A 20,177-nucleotide genomic window follows, 5' to 3' on the forward strand; every position below is an offset into this window, starting at 1 on the left:
GGAGATGAGGACAGAAGGGGCCAGGAAATGCGGAGGGCCTGGTGCCAGTGCTAGTGGTGATGCTGAACGGAGGGGTACTGGCTGTTCAAGTGGCTCTACCCAGCCTGAGGAGACAGCAGCACCCAGAACGTGTGCCAAGACCCCAGGGGAGACATCAGATTTTTCAATTTCCCCCCCAACAAAGGCTGAGGCAGCACATGCCACGGAAGGCAGGCGAGGAAAGGAGAGCTCAGCCAGAATTCTCCTCACCCCAGAGAGGTCCTGGCCTACAAGTGCTGACATCCAGCAGCGCTGTGGATGCTGGGGTTTGGGCACGGCTCAACCACAACCACTTCCTGCAGTGAAATGACAACAGCTCAGCCCTGGGGGTACCTGGCAGCTGGAAGAGGCACCATCTCTCTCAGAGCCCATTTCAGACTGGCTTGGGCTCTGAACCAGAGCAGCTCAGAGCTCACCTGTCACACAGACAGGAGCTGGGACCAAGCCAGAACAGGTGTGCTGAAGGAAGGTGAAGGGAACAGGAGAATGGAGTAGTGCCAGCACAGCCCAGGGCATTCACAACTCACAGGTGTCCTGACAGTTCTTTATTGTCCTGTGAGCTGCGTGGCAGCTCAGCCATGTCCAGCACAGGAAAACCAACTCCTGCACCTGCCCTGGGAGGCAGCACCGGCGCCTGCAGCGATACCAGCGAGTCCCATTCTCAGCCTCTGCTGTTTCTCCCAGCAAAGTCCAGTTCTCAGCCTCTTCTGTTCCTCTGTGTCTCGCCAGCACTGCCATGCTCATCCGCTGCAAAAACCCTGCCTGCTCCAGGCAGCTCCACGGCAGCCACGGAGTCCTGGCACCAGCACAGAGCACACGACTGGCACGCAGGGACGGGCTCAGCCAAATGTGCACCAGGGGGTCTCGTTTGTGTCACAGTCCAGCAAGATATTAAGGACGGTGCAAGGGGCTCCTGCCACGCTCAGATCTGTCCGTGACTCGATTCGGTACCTCACGTTGTTCAGGCCTCCCTCCCGATCCACCTTGAACTGCTCCTGAGGAAGAGAAAGATTGCTCAGCCCAGGCTGGAAGGGGGAAGCACCCAGTGCCTGGGGAGGGAGCCAGAGCTGGCAGAGGAGGACATGAGCACCAGGGCTCAGAGCATGTGGTGACCACAGCCCAAATCCCCCTTGGCCACAGGTCCCACCTGTTTCTGCGCAGCGATGCGCTTCTGGTCTCTCTTCCTCCAGGCTGGGTCATGCAGGTGCTGGAAAGTCTCGTATCCAGTTGTGATTCCAGAGGGACGACGAACCTGGGAGAGGAGCAGAGCTTCTGTAAAGCTGCTGGAAAACTCCTGTTGGAGCACAGGGCTGCCTTCCCCAGACCCCAAACCTGGGTGGCCACAGTGGGAGCCAGGTGAAGAGACACAAAAAAGGGCAATTTCAAACCAGGAGGGTGCAGAGACCCCTTACCTGGAGACCAGCTCCTTTGATACGCCGATAAAACTCATCGTCCTCCCGTCCCCAGCCCCAGAAGCGGTTAGACATGCCATTGCACTGGAATGAGAACAGCACCATACCAGCCAAGGTCGAGCACAACTCCACAGCCTCGGAGGAGCAGACCCCAGCCCAGCCTCCCCTGTCCTGCCCCCCAGCAGCTCAGACCACAGGCTCTGTCCCCAAACCATTTTGACTCCGGTCCCCACTTCCCAAGTTCACCATGATAATGTCACAGCTCCTGCTCCAAACTCTCCAGGACATCCCACCCAGGAGCTCACCAGCTCGTAGTGCTGCTTGGTGAGCAGCAGGATGCCACCCACGTAGGTCTTGTAGTGGTAGAGAGGGTGCAGGTCGGGGGATGCCACGTGGAAGGGCCCTGCCTCCGGGAAGCTGTAGTCCAGGTTCTCGTTGAGGGGCAGGAGATCCACGTCGTGCATGGCGATGTAGTCGGTGTCGTTGCCGCTCTCCAGGAAGCCCACGTTGATCAGGGATGCCCTGTTAAACCTGCCACGGGACTGGGGGCTCTCAGTGCCACACAGAGCAGCCACTGTCCCTGCTGTCCCCATCAATGCTCAATGTCTGACCGGTCCCCAAACAGGGACACCTGCAAACACAGCACTCCATCCTGCAACTGCATCCCTGCTTCTCCCTGCACAGTGAGCTGGGGGCAACAGCATTTCCAAACACCCCACGGCCTGTCTTTGACTTCCAGAGTCCCCATGTTTGCTGCTGCAGACCTGTGACACTGAGGAGAAAGCTGAGATACCCAAGGATAAAGGATTCTACGCTAAGATTCTATTTTTGCTAAGGAAGAAGGAAGCAAATCACCACTTGGTCCACCTCTAAGCTCTACAAGGAGCAGCTTTGGGGAGAGCATCACGCACTGCCCCTGACATCCCGCTGCCCTGGTCCTGCGCTTCTCTGCAAGACCCTCCCAGCACTCACAGAGCTTTGGGAAGGACCCCCTTGGCACAGGGAGACGCTACCTGAAATGATCCATTTGGTTGAGGATGAAGATGCGGTGGCGGATCCTCTTCCTGCTGAGGAAGCGGTGCATGTAGGGCACGAATGCCAGCAGCTCCTCGAAGCGCTCTCGGAAGGGCACCAGCAGCGCCAGCCGGTGCGGTCCCCACGACGGCTCCTCCTGGGGCGGCTGCGGCGGAGCGGGGGCCGGGCAGGGCTGCCGGGGAGCCCCCCTGTGCTGCCCGCCCGCCGCCGGCCCCTCTCCCGAGCAGCTCAGCTGGAGCCAGAGCAGCGAAGCGAAGCCCAGCAGCAGCGCCAGGAGGAACAGCGGGAAGGCGGAGAGGCGGCCGGGGAAGAGCCGCAGGAGCGGCGGGGACCTGCGGGACGGCGCGGGGGTCAGCGCACGGTGGGACCCCGGCCCCTCCATCCCCCAGGTGCCCCCATCCCCCGGCAGCGTCCCCCGGACCCGCCGGGCTGGCTCACCCTCCGCCGCGCAGCCGGAGCGCGTCCCTGCGGCGGGCCGGGCCCATGGCGCCCCCCGGCCCCGGGACACGCTGGCTGCGCCCGCCGCTCCCCCGGAAACACGGCCCCGCTCTCTTCCGCCGACGGGGCGGGACGGAGGCGGGACCGGCCGCCGGGGACATCCCCTCCATCCCGCCCCACCGCCGGGGCTCCTCCGGAAACCGCGGGGACACCCCGGCACATCCCCCGCAGGTGCCGGGGAGCGCAGAGCCCCGCCCGCGGCTCCTTCGGGATCCTCCCAGGACTGCCGCCCTGCACCCCCACCACCCCAGCCCCAGTTCCTTCAGCACCACCCCCGCAGCAAAGCCCCGCTTCTCTCCCCATCAGACAGAGTCAGAACCACGGGTGGTGTCAGTCCTTTAATGCCCCACTCGCATCCCCCGCCCCTCAGCCCCTCGTGTTCACACCTGCCCCAGGCAGCACAGCAAGTCCCAGCAAGGCAGAGGGATAGCTGGAAAAACCGGGGAGCAACCTCCAGGCTCCCACACCGCAGCTCTGGGGAGCCAGCAGGCATCACCCCCCTCAGTCCAACCCGTGGGAGGCCAAGGGCCAGGCGGGGGTTACAGCCAGACAGACAGGTAAGAAAATACTTCTGGTAGTTCTCAGAAACAGCATTTAGAAACCACAGTTTTTTTACAGCGCCCCATAAAAAAAGATGGGTTTGGGCACAGGTGCTCCACTAGTAGAAACGCTTGTTCCGCTCCTGGCGTTTCTGGAAGACCACGGCTCCCACCACAGCGCAGACAATGATGCCCAGCAGTGCACAGAGCAGGAGCAGGAACACCTTCCAGCCTGTCAGTGGCCCGCTCCGGAAATTCCCCGTTGGGTCATCCACGTTGTCTGGAAGGGAAAGAACAATTAGAGAGACCAACAAAACCTCGGCTCCTGCGGAGTTTTGCCAGGTGTCACGCCTCCAAGTGCCTTCCAGAGTCCAGCCCCGACATCCCAATCCAATTTGGAAGGTTTCCAAAGCCCACAGGCTCACCTTTGGGGGATTTAAGGAGGCTGACTTTCGGCTCAATCTTGGTCCAGTCAACAGTCTCATCTTCTACAGGGTGCTCCACCATGAGCTGGAACAGCTTCATCGAGATAATGTCGTGGTTGTCTGGGGAACAACCATGAGCACCAAGCACCATCAGAGGTTCTGAGATGTCCACACACTCGGAACACCCCTCAGACCGTCCTCTGCGGGGTCCAGTCTCCTCCCCTCTCAAGCCACCCTCATCCCCAGGTATCAAACTGCAATCCAAAGACGTTCCTTAGCTCTCGGGTGCCTCCTTTCCCCGGCCATGGGTCCAAAAAGGGTTTCAAGAGCCCAATGAACAATTCAGAGAAAGGAAGCCACGGAAACTATCCAGTACATCCAGTGTTACAATCACAGAATTTTTAGGGTTGGAAGGGAGATCTGGAGATCCGACTCCCCTGTTGAGACAGGGTCACTTAATCCAGGCTCCAACCACCACGTGTTTCCCTAAGCAAAGCCCCTCTCACCAGAGAGATCTCCAGTGCCAGCAGAAGCACCAAAGAAGTAGCCAGTTGGCAGCTGCACCCCTGCGATGTCGATGCAGTTCTTCCATTCATTCTTGTCTTCCACGTCAGTCATCACCTGCAAAACCAGGAGAGGGTCACAGCAGGAATGTTCAGAACCATGGGACAGGGTCCAACCTCCCTGCTCAAGCAGGGCCCTCCCAGATCAGATAGATTATGTCCAGATGATTCATTAGTATCCCCAGTGAGGGACACTACACGCCCTCTCCAGGCAATCACTTTTGGCACACCACTATCACACCTGGCTGCACCTCTTTTGGAGCTGGAGGTGCAGAGAGGCAGTGGCTGAGCCTGGAACACCATCTCCAGCTCCTGGTAGAGCCAGCCCTGCCCCACCTGAAATGCAGGCCCCCTGTGGGTCTCACCGTGAGCCGGCCCCGGGAGTAGCGCACGGCCAGGAAGGTGTCGTGGTTCTGGTTGCGCAGGTCAGCGGAGCACCCGGCCAGCTCCGTCCAGCGCCCGTCCTTGCTGTGGTCGTAGGTCAGGGAGCCGTTGTTAACCATGGCCGAGATGTAGGGGAACACGCGCTGTGGGGACAGACAGCGCCTGCTGGAGCTCCCGGGGGCACAGCCAGAGCCGCACGGGGAGCACGGCACGGCGGCAGGGCCATGGGCAGCCACGGAGCACAGCACCACAACACCAGGGCTGCTTCTCCACCTAAAGCTGCTTCTGAACCAAGCCAGAGCTGCCTAAAGCAGAGCCACCCTTTCTGACCTCCCATTTCAAGACCCCCATCCTGTGATTCTGTGAATAAACCCACTCCGTACTCCATGGCCAGGGCAAACAGACTGTCCCACGCTTGCAGAGTGGCTGGGTAAAAATCCCAGGACCATTTAGGTTGGAAAAGACCTCTGAGAGCATTCAGTCCAACCTGTGACCAATCCCCACCTTGTCAGCTAGCCCTGACTGCCACATCCAGTTGTTCCCTTCCCTGAGCATAAGACCCAGAACGGACAAAAATCTCACATAAGCAGCAAAACCACACACACGGTTTGGTGATCAGGGGATTACCTACACCAGAAGATGACAACTGGAGGCGGGAATTTACCTCCCATGAGCATCAAGACAACAGGGACATGGGTCACTTCCAGGTGCTTTATGACTGAAGTATCACAGTTTTAATGGTACAAACCCCAAAGCAGAGTTTTGTTTTCTCACAAACACAGAGCAGGACTGAATAAAAGGATCCCCAGCCCTCACAGGACTGATCTGTCCTATGGCCATGAGGAATTCTGGAGCAAAAAGGCAGCCCAGGAGTTTCTTTCAGGCACAGATGGGTTGCAAAGAGAAAATGAGGGCAGAAACATCATGGAATGAGTAGTATCCAAAGCACAGAGGTCAGGGAATGACAGGATGAACATCAGCAGGTGATGCTGGGGTTACACCAGCTCTGTGCCTGCTCTCCTGTACAGAGATGATGCCTTGGAAACATCTGTGTAGCCAAGAGCAGCACAGCAAAGAGCAAGGAACTTCTTATCTCCATTAATGCACACAAACTCTTCTCTCTACCAACTCCCAGGACAGGAAGAGCAAACCATACTCAGCTAAGGAGAGACTTTTCCCTGGATCAGGTGAGAAGCACTTGGAGCAGGAAGCGAACAGCTTGCTGGGCACTGCACAAGCAGCCAGGACCACTCACCTCTGTTGCTTCATCATTGGGATAGGTATCAAGGAAAATAGCCAGTCCATGGAAGTTGTCCTTGCTGCCAAAAACAGGACCTGGAACAGGGCAGAAGAGTGGAGAGAAGAAGAGACAGAAGTAAGTCAGAATTTGTGCTCGGAGAGTTCTGTGCTGTACAAGCTGTTCAGTGCCAAGCAGGTGGCTGAGGGCACCTGCTGCCAGGGCAGAACACAGGGGACACGTCACCCCCGCCTAGTGAAACCAGAGCGGGGGAGCTCAGAGGCGCTCCCTGGCCAGCTGCCTCCCGGGCCAGGGCACTGACCTGGCGTCAGGCGCTCCTGCGTGTACCACAGCGCCAGCCCATCCCCGTGCAGGTTCTTCTTGCCGGCTCCGTGGATTTTGAAGTGGACGTGGAGCTCCCAGTCCTTGAGGAAGCAGGGCTGTGGGAGAAACCCCAGCGGCGTCAGGGCATGAGGCGGCAGGGCCGTCCCGAGCCCCCGCTGTCCTCCCCCGGGCTCTCACCACGCGGTTCCAGATGGAGCCCTCCCGACTGCGCTCGTCGGGCGTCAGGCGGACGTACTGGCTGGTGACCATGGTGCTGCCCTGGAAGTCCCACAAGGGCATCGCGGCGGAGCCCGCACCTGCAAAGGGGCGAACAGAGCGCGGATCAGCCCGGGCCGCTCGCGGGGAGCCCTGCGCGTTCCCCCGGCCTCGTGCTCACCCTGGTACGGCTTCATCAGCGAGTGCTCCCGCTTCAGGTGCTCGCTGTTGCCATCCGTGAGCTCGGCGGGCACCGGGCGCGGCCCGGCCAGGGCCAACAGCAGCGCGGCCGCCGCCACCAGCCCGCCCGCACCCGCCGCCATGCTCCGCTTCCGCCTTCCGGCGCTCCGCCCTCAGCCCCGCCTGGCGACCGCAACAGCCAATTAAAAACCGTATTTTAGCGTGGTCCCGCCCCTGGGCGTGAGCGGCATCACTGCCCGCCTATTGCAGGGGAGAAGGGCGGGGCCAGCGGGATACGCAGCTCCCGTTGCGCGGCGGGAGGCGGGAGGAGGGGGCCGAACGGCCTCCCGGCGGGCGCCACGCGTGCGCGGCGGCGCGGGGCCTGCCGGGAGATGTAGTCCGCCCGCCTTCCCTGGGCCACCTCACGTGCGCGCCTCGTGCCGCCCGTGGGACACGTGACCTACCCCGACGGGTCCCGGGAACGGGAACGGGAACGGGAACGGGAACGGCCCCGGGAGGGGCCCGGGGAACGGCCTCGGGAACGGCCCCGGGAGGGGTCCGGGGAACGGCCCCGGGAGGGGCCCGGGGAACGGCCTCGGGAACGGCCCCGCGAACCTCGCCGGGCCGCAGAGCAGGAAGGACAGGCCGAGGCAGTGTGGACATCACAGCAGCTTTATTGAGGCTCGCAGGGCAGCCCCGCGCCGCTGCCGCCGGTCTCCCCCATCCCTCCGCCACGGCAGCCGTGGTGGCCCGCGAGCAGAATCTCCCAGCCCTCCGGATGGGCAACTCCAGCCAGGCCCCAGCAGCCCCGGCTGGGACACAGCGCTTGTCACAGGGGTACAGGGACCCCGCGGTGGCACCGGGCAAGGACATCCCTCCGGTCACTGGTCCCGACTTGGTGCTTGCCCTGTGCGCGCATGGGGGCTCCTCTGGCCAGCGAGAGGTGCTGAGCAGAGGCTGTCCCGAGCCACGGGACAGCACCAGTCCCATCCTGGGGAGCACGGGGGGACACAGAGGTGTAGCCAGCGCCGTGTCGGGGTGCCCGGTGTGCCCGGGGCACTGTGGGGGTCACAGCAGCCCCTGTGGGGTGTGACAGCAGCGTGGGTGGACAAGTCCTGGGCAGGTTCTCGTGCTGGAGGTGTGCAAGCCCTCAACACGGTGGGACACGTGCTTCCCTCCAAAAGCACGGGGGCTGCAGGGGGGTCAGGGGGTGCGAGGAGCCCGTGGAAGCCCAGGAGGCAGGGAGAGGGGAAGCCAATTGATTAGTGGAAGACTGGGTGGGAAAATCATCAGAACATGGCAGGCTGAGGCTCAGGGCCCAGCCGAGGCTCGGCGGGAGCCAAGGGACCGGGGGATTGGCCATGGCATAGGGACCTGCAGCTCAGTCCCATCGGGCACTTTGCAGCTCTCACTTCTTCCTGTTCATGATCTGGCTGGAAATCCAGTTCATCCCATCCTGGAGGGAAGAAGGATGTGAGCGCAGGCCCTTGGGCCCTCTCCCAGCTGTGCAGAGCCCACAGGCCCCCATCTCTACCTGCACCCCTTCCCCAGACAGGGCTGAGCAGGCCTGGATCTGCCATTCCCGGTCCCGGTAGGTGTGGAGGCTCAGCCCTTCTGCGATTTCGGCTGCGGGTGCTGCAGTCACCAGGTCCTGCTTGTTGGCAAACACCAGCAGCGGAACCCCCGTGAGGGACTCGTCCTCTGTGAGCTCTGCCAGCTCCTGCCAAGAGAGAAGCTTCTCCCAGGGCTGCTGCCCTCCTCCACAGATACCTCAGCCCTCCAAATGCCTCATCCCTTCTCTCTGGTGCTCGTGGCAGATAAGGAAGCTGTGAGGTCTTGACATTCCAAGGGAGAGAAGCTCCCAAAGGAGCTTCACCTCCTGGAACTCCATCAGACCAGGACCCACATGCAGGGCTACTTGAGGACTGAAACCCCCCCAGCACTGAGAGCCCTGGGCAAAGGGCAGCTGCAGGAGGCTCCTGGCAGTCCCGAGCTGTCTGGCACGCCCACACCGCCGTCTGGTGCCAGAACAGCCGGGGCTGGCACTTGGAGTCTCACCTTCCCCTCTCAGAGCTTTATTCCCAGGGTTTGTAACTGAATTTGCTGCTCATAAACCTTTGTTTGGCTGTATCACTAACCTGGTGGGGTGGGATGAGAGCTGGGAACTGAGGGGTCACTTTCACCAGGGACTGTCACCCCTGTGCTGGGCACTGGAGCATCCCAGTTCAGGGGGAGCTGGGCCATGGAGTGGGGTATCTCTGCCTGCTGAGACACTGACCTTGAGCCTTCCCACAGAGCTCTGGGGACAGCCTGGCCCCCCTGCAGCGCTGCCCCACAACTGAGAGCAGCTTTGCTTCCCCCTCATCCCCAAAGAGCTGGTGCCATACAGATCCGAGCCCCAGAGCCACCCCTCACCAGACCACTCATACCTGCCCTGTCTCCTCGAAACGCTTCTGGTCAGCACTGTCAATGACATAAATCTACCGTGGGGACAAAAGGGACAGTCAGGGGTTCCTTCTTGCCCATCTGCACAGCCCTTCTGCAGGGCCCACGCAGCATGCACAGGGCTGGGGGTGCTGCCCCACTCACCAGCAGGTCTGTGCTGCCCAGATACTTCTTCCAGTATGGGCGGATGGAGCGCTGCCCCCCAATATCCCAAACATTCAGCTTCAAACCGTGGGAGTGGACACTCTTGATGTTGAATCCCTGAGCGGGGTCACAAACCCTGGGGTCACTCAAGGGATGGGTGGGACCTGAGCCCTCCACCACCTCCCGTGGCCCCCAGCAGCACCTACCTGTGTGGGGGTGATGGTGCTGACCTCCTCGGACGCCAGGCGCTTCAGCAGCGTCGTCTTGCCCGCGTTATCCAGCCCCAGCAGGACGATGCGGAGCTCCTGCTCCGGGGAACCCTTCAGCTTCTGGATGACGGAGAGCAGCCCCTGGGGGCAGGGGGTGCTAGGGGAGCCCTGTGGGGTGCCGGGTTGCTGCAGAGCACCCTTGTTTGGGAGGGGGGAACTGGGTACACTGTTGGCTTTGGGTACCTTGTGCCTATGGCCTGAATGAGCACCAAGGCCCAGCTCCCAAGGTGTTCATGCTCGGGGTGGCCCCACAGCAGATCTGCCCAGCCCCAATTCCCCCCTTCCCAGGTGTGCAGTCCCAGCCCTGGGACCACTCCCAGCTCCTGGGCAGGCTGGGGGGACATACCCCAGGCAGAGCCCTACTCTGCCAGCCCTCCTGGCACCACCACTGAGAGCTGGTGCAGCACACCCCACCTGGAGCTGGTGGGATGTCACCGGACCCCACTTACCTTCTGCACATCACCCATGGTCTGCGAGTCGCTCCGGCCCGCAGCACCGCCTGGGGAGCTGCCAGGGGCTCCTTCCCGGGGCCCGCCGGCGGCTGCGTGACTGGCACGGTCCCCAGCCCCGGGGGAGGAAGAGGATTACAGGCTCCGGAATTAGCTGCTGTTCCTCCATTTACCCACAGCATTAAATAATGCCCTCAGCAAATCCTCCAGCCAGCTGTCGCCCCGCCATCGCCTACCCCCGGGATAAACCAGGTCCCCCCGGGCTGGGGCACTGGGGCACCGGGCATCCCTCTCCCCGTGGGGCAGGGGTTCCAGCCTGGGAGATGCTGTGCCCAGGCACAGGGCTGACACAGCCTGCCACACTGGGACACCTCACGTTGAGGCAACACCAGCACCCACGAGCTGTCCCCGTGCAGGGTGGCAGGAGAAATTGCTGAGCCTGCTTGAGGCCACGTCAGCGACTGCCACAGCTCCCCAGTGCTGCCCCAGGGAAACCACCAGGCCCTGGAGCAGGTTGAGGGCTGGGTTGTCAGCAGCTGGAGCTTGGGGATGACACAGGACAGCGCTCCAGAGGGGCTCAGACACATTCCCCAGCATCCCACCCACAACCCAGGTGGGGTGAGGGGCTCATCTGTTCTCCATTTGGACTAAGTGCATTAATTAAGCAATGTCTTTGATTCCTGCATGCTGCAGTTCTGTCCTCAGATCAGGTTTCCCAGCAGAGAGGTTATCCTTGCGGTGAGGACCGTGAGTCACGCACTCTTGGAGAGACATTTTTATTTATAACTCTGGTGGCAAAGCCAAGCCAAACAACACAGCCACACTCCCACAAAGCAAAGGGGAGCAGCATGATAACCCCTCATCCCATGGCTGCTCCATGCAGTGGCAGGGGGCAAAGGGGCAGCCAGAGGTTCCACCCTCTGTTCCCCCCACCCAGAGACCCTGCCAGGGCTGTGGCTGCTTGTGCTGCTCTGCTTTTTTGCCTGATCATGGTGGGAAAGCTTCATTTTTTTCTGCATAGATCTGCACCCAACTTAATGTTAGGGTTCTGCTTTTGATAGATTAATCACCCACCTTATGTCCCCATTATTAGCATTTCCCTGAGCGGGTTGCCATGGTGCTCTGTGGTTTATCCTGCGCTGCTAGTTACTGAGATTTCCTAACAAATAATCTAAAATATCCTCCACTGGTTTGTGGTTGCTGATCAGCATGGAACCCCAACCTTAGGAGATGGGCAAAACTGCTTAGGCATCAGTTTGGTGACTCCAAGCTGCACGTCCACTGCTCCTCTCTGCCAGGTTCTGCCAGCACACACAGCACAGGCAGCCCTACCTGGGGCCAGCCCCAGACCCTTTGTGACCAGTGGCACCAGTCTGGTGGCAGCTGATGTCCCTCTGCCCCTGGACCCCCCTTCCCTGGGGTGATGCAATGGCCGGGAGAAGCCCCTTCAGGCTGCCCAGGATGCAGGGAGTGGGGACAACAGGGTGGTGACCCCAGGGCAGCACAGCTGTGCTGGGAATGGAGCCTGGGATGGGTTTGGGAACAGGGATGGGTTTGGGAACAGGGATGGGTTTGGGAACAGGGGTGCAGATGGGGATATGGTCACGGATGTAGATGTGGATGGAGACAGAGATGCAGATGGGATCACGGATGTGGATGCAGATGAAGATGGGGATGGGAATAGGGAATGAATGGGATGGGGATGGGAAACAGGGATGCAGATGGGAATGGGATAACGGATGTGGATGGTGATGGAGACAGGCACGGGGACAGGGACGGAGATACAGCGGCGCCGCGGCGGCTCCTGGCTCGGAGCTGGGGCCGGTGCCCACCGGGGCGGTGCCGGCGGCGCGGGGCGGGCGGACGGCCCCGCTCCCCCCGCTGCGGTCTCGGTTCCCATGGCGACACTTCCTGTGGGAGCCGAAAGCGGTAGTGTGGTAGTGCCGGGAGCGCCGGGCCGGGCCGGGCCGGGAGAGCCGCGCCGCCGGCCGGGGATGCTGCGGGGCCGCGGGCCGCGCCCGTAGCGAACCGGGCCGGGCCGAGCCAGGGATGCAGGGCAAGGGCAAACTGCTGGTGGTCCACAACGGGCGCATGGTGAGTGCCCGGGGCGCCGGTCCCCATCCCCGGAGCCGGTCCCCATCCCCCGGAACCGGTCCCCATCCCCGGAACCGGTCCCCATCCCCGGAACCGGTCCCCATCCCCCGGGGCCGGTCCCCATCCCCGGGGCCGGTCCCCATCCCCGGAGCCGGTCCCCATCCCCGGAGCCGGTCCCCATTCCCCAGAGCCGGTCCCCATCCCCGGGGCCGGTCCCCATTCCCGGGGCCGGTCCCTATCCCCGGGGCCGGTCCCCATCCCCGGGGCCGGTCCCCATCCCCGGGGCCGGTCCCCATTCCCCAGAGCCGGTCCCCATCCCCGGAACCGGTCCCCATCCCCGGAGCCGGTCCCCATCCCCCGGGGCCGGTCCCCATCCCCGGGCTGCCCCGGCCGGCGGCGCGGAGCTCGGGAGCGGGCGGGTGATGTGCGGGATCGCGGAGCGGGCGGGCAGGGGTGTGCAGTGGACACCCACGGAGGATGTATGGAGTCAGGAAACAGGCGGGAGGGTGTGGGGCAGGAAGGGCAGGATGGGTGTCCAAAGCAGGCGGAGTTGTAGAGGGTTTTAAGGGTGTTTAGGGCTGGGTGACAGGCGGGCGGGCACGTTTGGGGCTGGGGTAGTGAGCAGCAGGGGTTTGTGAGGCTTGGACAGCGCTGTGAGTGGGGATGTGTGGCACTGGGTAATGGACAAGCGGTGAGGGATGGGGATGGGGTGACAGGAGTGAGCAGTGCCGGTGTCTGTGGGGCTTGGCAGGGCTGTGAGTGTGGGCAGCAGGGATGGATGGGGAGGAGCGAGGAGCTGGCGAGACCGAGCGACGTGGGACTGGGCTAAGAAACATGGCAGAGGAAAGTGGGGTGGGCTAGCAGGGAAAGGCAGTGGGCCTGGCATGGAGACAGCCAGGGGGTGTGTGGGGCTGGCAGGCTGGGGGGACGGGCCGGTGACTCAAGGGCATCACCCCAATGTGGGCAGCACTTCAGTGATGGCAGACAGCACCGTGCAGCCAGTGCATGGCTGGGCTTCAGCTACGAAGGCTCTGCCCATCTCCCTGCTTGCTCCAGGTCCTTGGGTACTCCAAAGGTACACCCCAGGGCTGATATTTGGGGTGGCCCAGCGGGTGCTGCAGGACACCCTGTCCTGCTGTGCCCTGGGCTGGCAGCACCTGCTCCCTGCTTTTGGGCATCTGCCCTTCAGTAGCTCCATGCTCCAAGGAAGGAACAGGCAGTTTGCCTGCCTGGGGCTGTGGTTCTCCTTCCTTCCCTCCCCTCCTCCCCTCCTCTTCCTGTGCTGTGGAGGTTGCTTCTCTCCTCCCTTCTTACTTGGGGTGGCAGGGTTACATCTGATAGCATCTGCCCTTTCCCAGTTTCTGGCCTGGCCCTAGTCCATGGAGAGGTAGGAGAAAGGCTGTACCCTCTTTGTAACTCTCTACTCACTGCCCTGGGTTGGAAGTCCTGTGTCCTGCCTCTGCCACGGGGCAGGTAACACCAGAGCAGTGTTTGCTGATGGTGTCCCTTGCTCTGGGCTCAGACTGGGCTTGCCCTGGTGCTGCTGCCACTCCATCAGGCCAGCAGATGCCATGTAGCCCCTCTCACCTCTCTTCTTTCCACTCCCCAGGGCCCGGCCGTGTCGGATGGAGGTAAGGCTGCTCTTTGCCCTGGGACGGGAGGCCAGCATCATCCTCAGGGGAGGGGGAAGCCCACAGGCAGCCTGGTGCCAGGGGCAGGGAGCCAGCAGACAGTGAGGTCCTGTGTCAGCACAGGCTGTGCCATGGGCAGGTGGCAGAGCCCCTGCAGTGCAGGGCTGAGCCCTCTGCCCAGGACTGGCCATGTCCCCCCATCCCTCCCACATGGCCCCTGGTGCCTGTCCCTCCTTTTGGCTGCTCAGCTGGCACTGTGGGGTGCTGAGGGCTGAGTGGCTTCCTGGGGCAAGGAGAACATGGGTACCAGCCAGCCCCAGATTCTCTCAGGGAGTCTGTCTGTCTGTCAGTCTGGCTGTGCACTGGGTATCTCAGATGGTTTATTTAACTGTCTTGGCCCCAGTTACTCGTGATTTAGACCACCAGGAGGATGTCTGGCAAAGGAGCAACCTGACACACCTCCTCTATTCCTGCCATCTTTGCCAGGACAGCACTGTTTCCATACCTTTAGCTTCTCTTGCAAATGACCCACCAGTCAAACCAGTTCCAAAGCTGGGGTTGCCCCTGGGAACTTCCATCTTTCTGAATACATGGTTACCCTGGGTTTTCCCTGAAGTGGAGTTTCCTCCAGGTTGGGAGCTGGAAATGACACTTTCTGTGCCCTCCACACATGCTGGGTTTGTCCCTCGTCCTGGCCAGAGGAACAGAGAAAGTGGGTTCAGGCACCTCTGCCCACTTTCCAAGCTCCCCTCCCCTCTGTGTGCCCTCTGTGTCCCCTTCCACACCACTTTCCCTGCTGGCTGGGAAGAAGCCGTGGGTGCCTTCTCCACGGCTGTCTTACCCCAAGAAATGAGTCACATCGGAGTGAACAATGTGGAGTCACAATGACACCCAGGGTGGGCACAACTGCCAGCAGAGCTGTCATGCCAGGAAGTGCCAGCTGTGGCATCCTGGTGCTCAATCTTCCAAGGATGCCACCGTGATGCTCCTCATGTTCCCTACCCAGCACTCACCAGGTCCAATCTAGATGGGGCAGATGGAGGGCTGCTGGTGCTGGGGACAGGGAGACAACCAGAACTGACCCTTTTTCTCTCTCAGAGTTAAATGCCTCCCGGGCCCGTGGCAGCAACCACAGTGTGAACAGCCTGCCAGGCCCACCGGCCACGTGTGGATCCACACAGGGCTCTGTGGTCAGCTGGGCTGAATCCTTCGAGACGCTGCTGCAGGACCGTGTGGCTGTCACCTACTTCACTGTGAGTGTCACAGCCCAGAGCTCAGTCCCTGCTCCTGTCCACTCTTGGACACCCACTGTCCCACAGCCACAGTGCCACCAGACCAACAGATCTCTCTGTCCTGCAGGAGTTCCTCAAGAAGGAGTTCAGTGCTGAAAACGTCTACTTTTGGCAGGCATGTGAGCGCTTCCAGCAGATCCCAGCCAGTGACACACAGCAGGTACCAGCTCCGTGCAGCTCTGGCCACACAGCTGCTGGGAGGGATGTGGGCAGAGCTGTCCAGCCTGCATGTCCAGGGGTCCTGGCAGACCCCTTTTCTGGGGGGGCTGAGCAGGCTGGGGGCTCTTGCAGAAGGAATAAGGAGATGGATGTGATCTGAAAAGCCACAGTGCTTCCCCAGCCTGGGATTGGAGAGTATTTCTGGGAGGACAAACAAGAAAGACCAAGGGCAGAGCTAGACAGATCATGGGGACAGAGACAGGTGTCTGCAAGGGATGGTTCCTCCCTCAGGTTGTACCTCTGTGGGGACACTGGTGTGTTGTGCCCAGAGCTTGGTCCTGAAGTCCAGGCACTGAGCTGCTCCTAGGACAGATTGGTTCTTCAGGGCTCAGGTGTCTCCGTGGGGTGAGCAGGGGGCTCCCCTGCTGTGGTATAGAGGAGGGGGTTGCTGGTCTCAGCCTGGCCTTCTGTCCCCTCAGCTGGCCCAGGAGGCACGGCGGATCTACGATGAGTTCCTCTCCAGCCACTCGGTCAGTCCTGTGAACATTGACAAGCAGGCCTGGATTGGGGAGGACATGCTGGCCACCCCCTCCCCAGACATGTTTCGCATCCAGCAGCTCCAGGTATGGGCAGCACCTGAGCTCCACCCACGGGATGGGGGCCTGGGGAGCCACCCCACGTCACCCAGTATCACTGCTGTAGCCATGGGGCTGCAGGTGTGCAGGGGTCTTAAACACACACATCCTCCCTTTCTAGATCTTCAACCTGATGAAGTTTGACAGCTACACACGTTTTGTGAAATCCCCGCTCTACCAGGCCTGCCTGCAGGCAGAGAGCCAGGGGCAGCCCCTGCCTGACCTGCGGCCCCACTCCCGCAGCAGCAGCCCCCCTCCTGACCTCAGCAAGGTGAGTGAGGGGAGAAGGGGAATGGGAACATGTCCCCATAGTGCTGGGTCCCTTCCCTGCTGCTCAACCCCAGGCTGAGGACAGACAAGCAGTCAGGGGACCAGGGAAAGGCGAGGGGAAACCTCAGGTGTTGCCATGTTGAGATGGTGCTCAATTCACCGCAGAAGTCGAAGCTGAAGCTGGGCAAGTCCCTGCCACTGGGCGTGGAGACAGCGGGCAGTGGTGCCAACCGCAGCCCTCACCGGTCCTTCAGGAAGGGAGAGCGGCGGGAGCCGTCCTGGGCAGGTGGGTGCTCTGCTGAGGAGGACAGAGGGGCCACACCACCCTGAGGGGTGTTCACATCCCCACCACCATCCCTCTGTCTGTCCTAGAGGGGGGAGAAGGTGGCAGAAGTGCCATGTTGTGGAGGGAGTCCCAGGGCTCACTCAACTCCTCAGCCAGCCTGGACCTGGGCTTCTTGTCCTCAGCCAGCACGGCCACCAGCACCTGGACGGAGGTGAGTTGGCACCACACCAATCCCACGGCACCACGCTGCCACTGGCTGGGCTCATCCCACCACATCCCTCCCTTAGGGCCAACAGAAGAGCCTGGGGGGCAGCGAGGCAGAGCTGCCAGCCAAGCCCATGAAGTACTGCTGTGTGTACCTGCCCGATGGCACGGCCTCACTGGCCTCTGTCCGGCCCGGCCACTCCATCCGGGACATGCTGGCAGGGATATGTGAGAAACGCGGCTTCAGCCTCCCCGACATCAAGGTTTTCCTGGTGGGGAATGAGCAGGTAGGGCAGGCAGAGGGGAGCAGGGGTTCTGCCAGCCAAACCATCCCACGTGCCACTCTGCTGGCTCTCTCCTGATGGTTTGTCTCTTGCAGAAAGCGTTGGTGCTGGACCAGGAGTGCTCCGTGTTGGCAGACCAGGAGGTGAAGCTGGAGAACAGGATAAGCTTTGAGTGAGTGGGAGCTTTGGGGCTGATGTGCCTCAAACCCAGTCCCCCAGGCAGTCCCGAGTGCCCTGGCTCTGCTCCTGCCTGTAACAACCTCTTTCCCCCACTCTCTGCAGCCTGGAAATCTCCTCCCTCAACAAGACCATCCGCATCACAGCCAAGTCAACCAAGCGCATCCGGGAAGCGCTGCAGCCGGTGCTGGGGAAGTACGGCGTGAGCGTGGAGCAGGCGCTGCTGCGGAGGGTGAGGCTCCAGCCTCGGCAGGCACAGACAGCCCCTGTGCTTTGGGGGGAGCTCTGTGTTTGGGGCCAGGGGCTGCTGGCTGTAAGGTGGTGGTGGGGAGCAGCTGTGAGCTGGGGACAGCCTCCAGGCTCCTGGAATCACCGGTTTTGGGATGGGCTGTGACACCCTGCTGTGTGCTGGGAGGGACCAGTGGGTGTTGCTTGTGCTGGCCAAGCAGGTCCTCAGCCTGGCTGCCTTTCCTGTGCCACAGTGAGTGTGACACTGGCTGCTGTTCCTGTTGCAGCAAGGTGAGCCAGCCACCCTGGACTTGGAGAAGCTGGTCAGCACAGTGTCTGCTCAGAAACTTGTCTTGGAAACACCAGCAGGTAAAATGCCCTCCCTCCCAAACCATGTCCCATCAAGGACACCTGAAGAGCACTCACAGGGTCAGGCTGTTGTCTGTAGGCCATGGCTCCTGCTCCCAGGAACAGGGTCCATCCTGTCACTGGCTGGACCAGGACCAGGATGCTGGAATGGGGCACTGAGCATCACTTCTCTTGCAGGTATGCGAGTGATGGGGAGCGCTGAGGCTGCAGCTGCCCCCTCTCTGCTCCGGAGTGAGGTGAGCATAAAATCCCACCAGCCCTGGTCAGAGATGCTCTCACAGCTGCTCTCATGGTCCACAGGGAAGCTGGGCCCTGCTGTGGCCCCAGCACTTGCCATGGGTGCCAAGGCAGGAGCCAGGCAGTGGGAGGGTGATGGGGACACAGCCCAGGGGAGCGCTGCCTCTTTGCCCCATGGCTGCTCCTTGCAGGAGGGAAGCCCAACAGGAGCAGAGCCCGACACACGGTGGGAGGTGCCCTCCTCCTTCTCCAGGCCACAGTCTTCAGCTGCCATGAACATCAACCGCCGCACTTATGACCTGGAAGGTGAGACCTGGCGTGTCTGAATCCTGAGGGGTTGGGGCAAAACACAGGCTGAGGGATGCAGAGCCCCCGCTGTGCTGGGGATGGGTGCAGGGTCCCATGGAGCTGGGAATGGGCTGTGGGGTCCTGGGGTCTGGCATGCAGCAGGCAGAAGGTGCAGATGCTGTGCCTGGGACACGTTCAGGGCCATATCAGGCGGAGAGGGCAGCCGAGGTGCTAGGACAAAGCCCCAGTGCCTGGCTCAGGTGCATGATCTGCATTTCCCCAGGGCTGGTGGAGCTTCTGAACCGTGCCCAGAGCTGCCGGGCCAACGACCAGCGTGGGCTGCTCTCTAAGGAGGACCTGGTCCTGCCTGACTTCCTCCAGCTCCCCGTGCGGGACGACCATGCCTGTGAGAGGTCGGAGCAGCCCAGTGCCCCTCAGGCTGGCTCCGAGGGAAGCAGCTGCCCTCAGGAAGAGCCTGCACTGACTCAGCCTTCGTTCAACCACAAGCTCTGATGTGTCCTGCTGCACATCCACACCTGGCGCGTGGCACCCCCAGGCCATGCCGGGGTTCCACAGGGGCCCGACAGCCCCTGCCCTGCACCGCTGACACTGCCTGGACTGCAGATTCATCCACGTCCTGTCCCAAACCATCGTGTCGTGTTGCTGTGAGTGGCTGAGCAGCTGCCATGCCCCTCTGTGGGGCCACATCCCAGTGCACATCAAGGGAGTCCTGTAGATAGTTTGAACCCTCGTTGCAAAGCACTTTGCAACATCCGGTGCATGCCTGGCACTGTCCTGCCCAGTGCCTCTGCCTGCAGCAGAGCTGCCTGCCCAGCACATCCTGCCTGTGTCAGGATGACACAGCCCCACTGTTTGGGGTGGGGAAAGCTCCCTTCCAACTGAAGGGTGTGCAGGATAGACAGGGTGGGTGGGGAGGAAAGGCAGGCTCCAGTCCTGAACTGTGGTGCTGTGGGCAGGCAGGGTCAGGAGAACATGTGCCTGGAGCTCAGAGCCAGATCCAGTCCCTGGCCCCGTGGGAACAGGGCTGCCCCGTTGTTGATTTGCAAGTCCACCCTTCCTGGGGAGGGTGAGAGTGGCCCAGCCGGGCTGTGCCCTGGGCAGGTTGTTATGTCTGCATTGTGTGAGTGTGGCCTGATCCTGCCACAGTAACTCTGCTTGGAGCAGTGGTTCCTGCCCTGGGCAGACAGAGGCAGAGCCAGCAGACGGTGCCAAAAAAGCCTTCCTCCTCCCTGCCAGAGATCCTGCGTGGGTGGCTGCTGAGGGACACGCAGGAGCAAATCCCCATATCCACCCTGCCCCATCCCCATGGGGCTGTGGGTACTCAGCCTTCTGGGACAGCTCTGCTTGGTGCCAGGAGAATGCAGCACCCCTGGGTGCTGAGCACCTCAGTCTTTGGTGGGCAGGTCCCCAGCGTGTGCCCAGCCTGTCGTTCCTGCCAGTGGCTGTGCTGGGCTGTAGCCTTGAGCCTCGATCTGCCAGTCCTGGCTGTGTGCTACTGGTCCCCATGCCCAACAGCCCAGTGGCCCCAGAGATCCCAGACAGAATCTCCAATGGAGACATTTCCCCAGCAGCAGCCAGGAGATCCCTCCACAGTCTATACGTGCCAGAGTCCTTCTTGGCTGTGCCTTGGGTAACCACTCCATCACCACTGCCTGGCCAGAGGCAGAGGGGTGACCCAGGGCCCCCCAGGCTTGCCCAGAGGTAGGGCCACGGCCACCCAGCCCTATGCTGCCACAGCCAGCTGCAGCCTTGTGGCCTTAGTCAGAGCCCCCCTGTGTCTCTGTGATGCTGCTCAGTTCTGTCTGTGGTGTGGAACCAGGGGAAATAAAGAGCATTGCCTGGA

General features: G+C 61.6%; 4 protein-coding genes across 5 annotated transcripts; 1 reads left to right on the forward strand and 3 right to left on the reverse strand.

The window, feature by feature from the left end:
- Positions 1-569: 569 nt before the first annotated feature.
- On the reverse strand, positions 570-3,010 carry B4GALT7 (beta-1,4-galactosyltransferase 7). Its single transcript, XM_086851943.1, has 6 exons — positions 2,925-3,010; positions 2,465-2,818; positions 1,757-1,982; positions 1,452-1,535; positions 1,187-1,291; positions 570-1,034 (listed from the first exon to the last, which is right to left on the reverse strand). Exons 1-6 carry the CDS (start codon positions 2,969-2,971, stop codon positions 879-881), a joined length of 972 nt encoding a protein of 323 aa, XP_086708069.1. The 5' UTR covers positions 2,972-3,010; the 3' UTR covers positions 570-878.
- A 299-nt stretch (positions 3,011-3,309) lies between these two features.
- On the reverse strand, positions 3,310-7,459 carry LMAN2 (lectin, mannose binding 2). The gene is made up of 9 exons (XM_086851830.1): positions 7,317-7,459; positions 6,854-7,035; positions 6,655-6,773; positions 6,455-6,572; positions 6,151-6,230; positions 4,877-5,038; positions 4,455-4,569; positions 3,949-4,068; positions 3,310-3,803 (listed from the first exon to the last, which is right to left on the reverse strand). The coding sequence occupies exons 2-9, from the start codon at positions 6,993-6,995 to the stop codon at positions 3,643-3,645; spliced, it is 1,017 nt and encodes a 338-aa protein (XP_086707956.1). The 5' UTR covers positions 6,996-7,035; positions 7,317-7,459; the 3' UTR covers positions 3,310-3,642.
- A 49-nt stretch (positions 7,460-7,508) lies between these two features.
- LOC111935385 (ADP-ribosylation factor-like protein 3) lies at positions 7,509-10,237 on the reverse strand. Of its 2 annotated transcripts, XM_086851832.1 has the most exons (6): positions 10,160-10,237; positions 9,648-9,818; positions 9,442-9,558; positions 9,282-9,332; positions 8,387-8,572; positions 7,509-8,308 (listed from the first exon to the last, which is right to left on the reverse strand). In XM_086851832.1, exons 1-6 carry the CDS (start codon positions 10,175-10,177, stop codon positions 8,261-8,263), a joined length of 591 nt encoding a protein of 196 aa, XP_086707958.1. In that variant the 5' UTR covers positions 10,178-10,237; the 3' UTR covers positions 7,509-8,260. The 2 variants fall into 2 exon arrangements, with proteins under 2 accessions (XP_086707958.1, XP_086707957.1); XM_086851831.1 differs by having other exon boundaries at positions 8,169-8,572; positions 10,160-10,177.
- A 1,862-nt stretch (positions 10,238-12,099) lies between these two features.
- RGS14 (regulator of G protein signaling 14) lies at positions 12,100-20,177 on the forward strand. The gene is made up of 15 exons (XM_086851833.1): positions 12,100-12,253; positions 13,863-13,884; positions 14,983-15,137; positions 15,244-15,336; positions 15,815-15,958; positions 16,092-16,241; positions 16,406-16,526; positions 16,613-16,737; positions 16,814-17,017; positions 17,110-17,186; positions 17,297-17,423; positions 17,707-17,788; positions 17,966-18,024; positions 18,217-18,331; positions 18,597-20,177. Exons 1-15 carry the CDS (start codon positions 12,209-12,211, stop codon positions 18,824-18,826), a joined length of 1,749 nt encoding a protein of 582 aa, XP_086707959.1. The 5' UTR covers positions 12,100-12,208; the 3' UTR covers positions 18,827-20,177.

The sequence above is a fragment of the Cyanistes caeruleus genome, chromosome 15 (genome assembly GCF_971803275.1).
Source record: "Cyanistes caeruleus chromosome 15, bCyaCae1.hap1.1, whole genome shotgun sequence".
Taxonomy (NCBI): Eukaryota; Metazoa; Chordata; class Aves; order Passeriformes; family Paridae; genus Cyanistes; species Cyanistes caeruleus.